At 46.3% G+C, this 7656-nt stretch overlaps 1 protein-coding gene across 2 annotated transcripts in view; it reads left to right on the top strand.

Moving 5' to 3' along the window:
• The first annotated feature begins 43 nt into the window (after nt 1-43).
• ZMPSTE24 (zinc metallopeptidase STE24) overlaps nt 44-7656 on the top strand; it is an 88841-nt gene continuing 81228 nt past the window's right edge. The window contains exons 1-2 of one of the 2 annotated variants that reach the window (XM_050932345.1): nt 44-226; nt 2133-2279. In XM_050932345.1, coding sequence (XP_050788302.1) covers nt 104-226; nt 2133-2279 — 270 coding nt within the window. In that variant the 5' untranslated portion in view covers nt 44-103. The remainder of the gene's footprint in view (nt 227-2132; nt 2280-7656) is intronic. The other variant, XM_050932344.1, reaches the window with a different exon arrangement.

Raw genomic sequence — 7656 nt, 5'->3', positions numbered from 1 at the left:
ACGCCGGACCGGAAGCCGGAGTGGAGGGAGGGGAGGGTTTTGCCGTGGCGCCGGGCCGGAAGTCGGCAAGGACACGAGGCGGTTGCGGGCGGCGCGTTCCGCCATGGCGTTGCCGTTGCTGGCGGAGCTCTGGGCTGAGCTGCCCGTGGAGAAGCGGATCTTCTGCTCCGTGCTGCTCTTCTCCTGGGCCGTGTACCTGTGGGAGGCCTTCCTGGCGCGTCGGCAGGTGCGGGAAGGGCCCTGGCTCGGAGCACCGGGCGGCTGGCGCTGGGCAGAGCGGGCGGTGAAGCCCCTCCGGGGCCGCCTGGAACACCGGCCGCGTCTGTCCGCCTCGTGCCTTGCCGAGTGGGGCGCGCAGGGGCCGAGGAAGCGGCGGCGGTTCTGGAGGGGGGAGCGGGGAGCACACGGGAAGCCCGCGAAGCTCCGAGCATGTGGTGGCAGGTGGGAATGCGGGACCCGGAGCTCTAACATTACTCTTCCCCAGTGTGATGTTAAAGCCCTGGCGTAGGGCCTTGCTTAGGCCTTGCCTGCATGCGTGGTTCTGCTGGGGAAGTCAGTGGAATTGCTGGGTAGAATGTGATCCTCTACCTAGATTCTGCTCAGTCATCACCATGGCTCCCCGTGTCATGCTCTGTGAGACGGAGCATTCCTGGGATCTTCATAAACCGCTTTTTAACATATCTTAAAATAAGAGAAATAAATAAACAAGCAACTCCAATGTCAGCTTTTGGTCTCTGAAATAATAAATCACTCCGACTTTACATTTGTCATTTGACAGGATTTTGAGAACAACAGTTAGTCTAGAGATTCTGTTGCCATGTAGCTTTGATACATAAAGAATCACACAAACCTAGTACTGGACATTGTTTCATCTTTACTGAAATTATAATAACAAATCTAATGTAGAATTTTATTAGAGCATAAGAATGGCCATATTGGGTCAGACCAATGGTCTGTCTAACCCAGTATGCTGTCTTCTGACAGTGGCCAGAGCCAGTTGCTTCAGAGAGAGTGAACGGAATAAGGCAATTTGTCCAGTGATCCATCATCCGTTGTCCAGTCCCAGATTCCGGCAGTCAGAGGTAGGGATGCCCAGAGCATGGGGTTGCAACCCTGATCATTTTCACTTTTAGCCATTGCTAGATATATTCTCCATGAATTTATCTAATGCTTTGTTTAACCCATTTGTACTTTTTGGCTTTACAATGTTCCCTGGCAACAAGTTCCACAGGTTAACTGTGTTGTGTGAAGAAGTACTTATGTTTGTTCTAAATCTGTGGCATATTAATTCTTTAGGGTGACCCACCCCCTCCTTGGTTTGTGTGTTATGTTAAATAACACTTCCTCATTCACTCTCTGTATACCACTCATGATTTTATCTCCCCTGCAGTCATCTCTAATTCAAATGTATCTTTTTTGAGAGGGGTGACCACGACAGCATGCAGTATTCAAAGTACGGGTGTACCATGGTTTTATAGAGTGGCATTATTATATTTTCTCTCTTTTTATCTATCCCTTTCCTGTTTCTAACATTCTGTTTGCTTTTTTGGCTGCTGCTGCATATTGAGCAGCTGTTGTCAGGAAACTATCCACAATGATTCCAAGATCTCTTTGTTGAGTGGTAACAGCTAATTTAGACCCCACATTTTGTATCTATCATGCCCACTCAATTTTGTGAGATGCCTTTGTAATCCCTTGCAGTCTGCTTTGGACTTAACTATCATGAGTAATTTTGAATTGCCTTCAGACTTTGCCCCCTCACTGTTTACACTTTTTTCCAGATCATTTACGAATACACAGGTCCCAGTACAGATCTTTGGGGGATCCCTCTATCTGCCTCTCTCTATTGTGAAAATTGACAGTTTATTCCTACCATTTGTTTCCTGTATTTTAACAAGCTACTGATCTATGAGAGGACCTTTCCTCTTATCCCATGACTGGTTATTTGCTTCAGAGCCTTTGGTGAGGGACCTTGTCAAAGGCTTTCTGAAAGTTCAAGTCACCCTACTCCTCCTGTTTGTTGATCCCCCTCAGAGAATTCTAATAGATTGGTGAGACATGATATCCATTTACAAAAGCCATTTTGACTCTTCCCCAATGTGTTAATTTTAGTATGTCTTTCTCTCTTTCAGAGGAAGGTATATAGAACAACAACACATGTCCCATGGGAATTAGGACAGATCATGGATTCGGAAACCTTTGAAAAATCTCGTTTGTATCAACTGGACAAAAGTACTTTCAGTTTTTGGTCGGGCCTGTATTCAGAGCTAGAGGGCACTGTAAGTACCATAGCTGCTCTATAATTTATACAATACTTTTCATTCGATCTGAATGTAAAATACTTTATATTTAATCCTTCAAATATAGCTCCAGGGTAAATGCTGTTACGTGCCTTATAAGCCTCATACCATGAGTGCAGTCTTTAGTAAGGTTTCCAGCTTTTGGTTATGTCGTCACTGCCAAAAAAGTGAGTTTTTACACCAAGATTGCTATCTAATTGTCAAAAAAAAATTATTTAGTCAGTGTGAACATAGCAGTACATTACTTCTCTGTTAACAAGAAAGCTACTGTGCTGACACAGAACCATGTGCAGATACAAAATTTGTATCTGCTTCTGATCCCTAACCCATAGAAATAATACATGGATATCTGCTTCAATGGATGAAGATATCTGCAGATATAAAGTGGATATCAGAGGATTTGCTGGGCTTTAGATATAAAATTTGGATCTGCCTTCATCCGCGATCTACAAAAGTGGTCTGCAAATATCCACGGATATAAAGTGGATATCTACGGATTTAGAGTAAATTGCCCTGGGTAGTTTCCTTGCTAGGACAGCATGCAGACAATTACCACATTCATCTGGTAGTAATTCATCATCAGCAGAATTTATAAGCCTGCTAGACTTGGCTATCTTACGTTATAATTTTGCATTGTTCCTCTTTTCTTTTCCCGGACAGTATGTGTGCATTTGTATTGATTGTTTTTCCTTTTAAAAAAAATATACCAAAAAAACCTAGAAAATATAATGCGAAAATTTGAATCTGCAACCATAGTTGTGTCCCCTTGTGTGGGTGCGCTATTTAAGTCTTCAATTACATGATCTATTTCTTAAGTGTGTAAAGAAAACACTGTAAGTTTTCATATGGGTAGCATTTTGTAGTACTGTCTGCCAGTGTTCCTTCTAATTTTTCCCACCCATGTGCGGAGTGAATTTTGTTACGTGCACCAATATGGAGGTGATGTGTCATACATCACCTTCATATTGGTGCACATAACAAAATTCATGTGGTGGGGTAGAGCCGAGGGGTTCAGAGTGTGGGAGGGGGCTCAGGGCTGGGGCAGAGGGTTGAGGTCCAGGGGTGTGAGGGCTCCAGCTGAGGGTGTGGGCTCTGGGGTGGGGCCTGGGGTGTAAGAGTGTGCTCCTGGGCTATGGCGGGGAGAGAGAACTCCTCTCAGTTCTCTCTCTCCCCACAGCAACCCCTAGGCTGGGAGAAAGGTGCCTCTCCCTGCCGTGGCAGCTCCGTTGCTGGGGCATCAGGATAGGCACTCCTTCTTCCCTGGTCCCAGCAAGTCGAGTTGAGGCTGGGTTTGGGCTGTGGGAGGGGTGCCTGGGTCTGCGCCACCCCAGCTGTGCCTGGGGCTGGGCTGGGCAGTGCCTGAATCCATGCCACCGCAGCTGGGTCCAGGCTGCAGCAGAGTTGGGGACCGGTCTAGGTTGGGGCTGCAAGAGGGGCACCCCTCCTCCATCTGGTCCCTGGCCATGGCAGGTCCCCGGGCTGATTCCCTGAGTGCCTAAATAGGTTGCTGCGCGGCCATGCAGCTTACAGGGAACTTAGCTGTCTGCTATGGTGGGAAAGTAGCGAATGATACACAGAACAAAATACAATTCTACCCCGCTATAACGTGATCATGGGGAGCCAAAAATCCCTACTGTGTTATAGGTGAAATGCCATTATATCAGGGTAGCGGTGGCAGGGTTGCAGTGGTGATTTAAAGAGCCTGGGGCTCCGGCTGCTGTGGGGAGCCCGGGCCCTTTAAATCGCCGGCTGAGCCCTGCTGCTGCAACCCCAGGGTAGTGGCGGTAGGGCTCCGGCAGTGATTTAAAGGACCCGGGGCTCCCCACAGCAGCTGGAGCACCGGACCCTTTAAAGCGCTGTCGGAGCCCCACAGCCACAGCCCTGGGGCAGCAGGGCTCCAGCGGTGATTTAAAGGGCCCGGGGCTCCCCTCTAAAGCACCGCCAGAGCCCTGCTGCTACCGCACTATATGCGAGCCTGTGTTATATTGGGTCACGTTGTGGCGGGGTAGAGGTGTATCCAGTAAAATGTAAGCAACATATAAATGCATTATAATAAAATGTGATAAGACATTATTAGTTTTTATATGCAGTATCAATTAAAGTTCTGTATCTACAACGTTAAGCACCTTAATATTTATGTAAATTAGTGTATATTTTTAGTATATTTTACTGTTCCTATTGTGTTCTGTACTTTAAAACACTCCTTTACAATAATATTAACAGTTAAGCTAGAAACATATCTGCATTTTAATGTCAGTTTTATGGGGTGGGATTTTCGTTTTCACAATAATTTTAATTAGAAGTTAGAAAAATAACCATGAAGTGCAAACACCCTTCAGAAGTGTAACTGTTTCCAAAGCAAGTTGTGGAAAACAACTTACATGACAGATCTGTCATTAAAGTTATACTGCACAGTTATGATCATGAACCGTTATGTGATAATGTAAAGCTGATCAATTATAAAACAAGATTGGGAAAAGAGCATCAGCTTGAAATAGTATAAGATCATATAATTAGACTATTGTAAAACATACACACAAGGGAGCAGAGGTAAGAAAGTAAGTTCCATCTTAACTTGGATTTCTTCAGTGCTTTTCATGAGCTTCAAGTTGCATTTTGTGTTTGTGTGTATACATGTATTTTACAGTTCTTGATATAACACTCAGGTTCGTGGTATGTGAGTTAGGATTTTTCCAGCAGATTGTAAAATTGTTTTGACATAAAACCCCTTTTTTTGGACAACTACAGACCTGGTTAGATTTTTTTATTTAAATTTAAAATAGCCTAATTTTGAAAACAAGAATGGAAAAAATGGAAAAAATTATTTGTTAAACTGTCATCTCTTTTTTCGCATCCTACATTAGTGGATTAGTGGACGGATGATATCATGGTACCACCTACTAGAAGCAAAAAAGCAAGGAATTTTGAACCTCATCCTGATAACATTAGCCTCAGTCAGAACATCCCCTCTCCAGTTTTGTGTTCTCTATGCAGAAAGTTGGAGGCTTCACTTCATCTCCTCTTTTTAGTCTCTGTCCCTCTTTCTTTGTCTTGTATGGACACTAAGGGTATGTCTACACTATGAAATTAGGTCAATTTTATAGAAGTTGATTTTTAGAAATCGATTTTATACAGTCGATTGTGTATATTCACACTAAGCGCATGAAGTCTGCGGAGTGCATCCTCACTACTGTGGCTAGCATTGACTTACAGAGCGGTGCACTGTGGATAGCTATCCCACAGTTTCCGCAGTCCCCGCTGCCCACTGGAATTCTGGGTTAAGCCCCCAATGCCTGATGGGGCAAAAATATTGTCACAGGTGGTTTTGGGTACATGTCGTCAGGCCCCCTTCTCCCCTGCCTCTCCCCTGCCCTCGCTCGCTCCCTCTGTGAAAGCAACAGCAGACGAACATTTCGTGCCTTTTTTTCCTGGGTTACCCATGCAGATGCCATACCACGGCAAGCATGGAGCCTGCTGAGCTCACCATCACCATACGTCTCCTGGGTGCTCCTGGCAGACCTCGGTGAGCTCGATCAGGGGTGCCTGGACAGACATGGCTATCCTCCTCTTAGAGCACTGAATGGGAGCCAGAGGCTCCAGGTCTTTCTCTTCTTTAAATTTCATCTCATGGAGATTCAGTCCTGCCTGGAATATCATGTGACCTGGAGGCTTCTGCCTCAGGCTGCTCTCCCATCCGGCAGCACTGCGCAGTCGCACCTACCCCAGCCTACCCCTTGCTCCCATGGCTCATGAAGCCTGGACAGTAGTAAGGAGCAGTTCAGGTATAGGCTGAGCAAGTGCAGAATGCTGGTAGAATGTGCCTTTGGACATTTAAAAGCTTGCTGGTCCTGTTTGCTGACTAGGTCAAACCTCAGCGCAACCATCATTCCCATTGTTATTGCAGCTTACTGTCTGCTCAGTAATATCTGTGAGAGGGGGAGATGTTTATGGTGGGGTGGGAGGTTGAGGCAAGTCGCCTAGCGTCCGATTTTGAGCAGCCAAACACCAGGGCGATTAGAAGAGCACAGCAAGGAGTGCTGTGCATTAGAGAGGCTTTGAAAACCAGTTTCATGACTAGCCAGGCTTTGGTGTGACAGTTGTGTGTGTTTCTCCTTGATGCAAACCTGCCCCCTTCGTTGATTTTAATTCCCTGTAAGCCAACCATCTTCCCCCCTTCGAAATAAAGTAACTATTGTTTTGAAACCATGCATTCTTTCTTTCTTAATTAAAAAAAAAAGAGATAACAGATAAGGGAGCCCAGGTGGGGTGGGGGAAGAGGGAAGGACAAGGCCACATTGCTTATTGTAGCCACATTAAAAATCAAACTGTTTGAATGGCAGTCTTCTGGTGCTTGGGCCATCCTCTGGGGTGGAATGGCTGGGTGCCCAGAGCCTCCCCCTTCCCGTGTTCTTGTGCGTCTAGGTGAGGAGGCTATGGAACATAGGGAGGAGGGTAGGTGGTTATACAGTGAACGCAGCGGGGATCTGTGCTCTTGCTGGCTTTCCTGCAGCTCCAACAGATGGTTCATCATGTCCGTTTGCTCCCTCATTAGCCTCAGCATCGCGTCCTGCCTCCACTCTTCGCACTCGCTTAATTCTTTCCTGGCCTCTGCCACTGAATGCCTCCATGCATTAAGCTGTGCCCTATCAGTGTGGGAGGACTGCATGAGCTCAGAAAACATGTTATCACAAGTGCATTTTTTTCGCCTTCTAATCTGCAATAACCTCAGGGACAGAGATGATAGGGGGAGCATAGAAACATTCTGTGTTCTACGCTTCTGGTGCAACTGCATGGTCACCAGTGCTGCTGAGTTCACCATGCTGACCAAACAGGAAATGAAATTCAAAAGTTCCTGGGACTTTTCCTGTGTACCTGGCTAGTGCATCGGAGTTCAAAGTGCTGTCCAGAGCAGTCACAGTGGAGCACTCTGGGATAGCTCCCGGAGGCCAGTACTGTCGATTTGGTCCGCACTACCCCAAATTTGACCCAGCAAGGTCAATTTTAGTGCTACTCCCCTCGCCAGGAAGGCATACAGAAGTCGATTTTAAGAACCCTTTAAGTCGACGGAACGGGGTTGGTTGTGTGGACACATTTATTTTAAAATAGACCTAATGCGGCTAAATTCTTCCTAACCCCTTAATGTAGACCGGGGCTAATGGAAAAACACAAGGCTGTCACACTGCATTAAATCAGTGAGAGTGTGTGGAAAGCAGAGCTCGTAGCTCTTCAGTTGAGCAGTGCCCCAAATCAGGGGCTCCAAGCTGGGGTCTGCTATTCACATATTGTGAATCCCACTGGTCAGAGGCATGCTGGTATGTCCAACCTTCCCCAATCCTCAGAAGTAACACCCCAGAAG

The sequence above is a fragment of the Gopherus flavomarginatus genome, chromosome 22 (assembly GCF_025201925.1).
Source record: "Gopherus flavomarginatus isolate rGopFla2 chromosome 22, rGopFla2.mat.asm, whole genome shotgun sequence".
NCBI classification, from domain to species: domain Eukaryota; kingdom Metazoa; phylum Chordata; order Testudines; family Testudinidae; genus Gopherus; species Gopherus flavomarginatus.
Note: the sequence above shows the minus strand (reverse complement) of the source record. Positions and strands in the feature narration are given on the sequence as shown.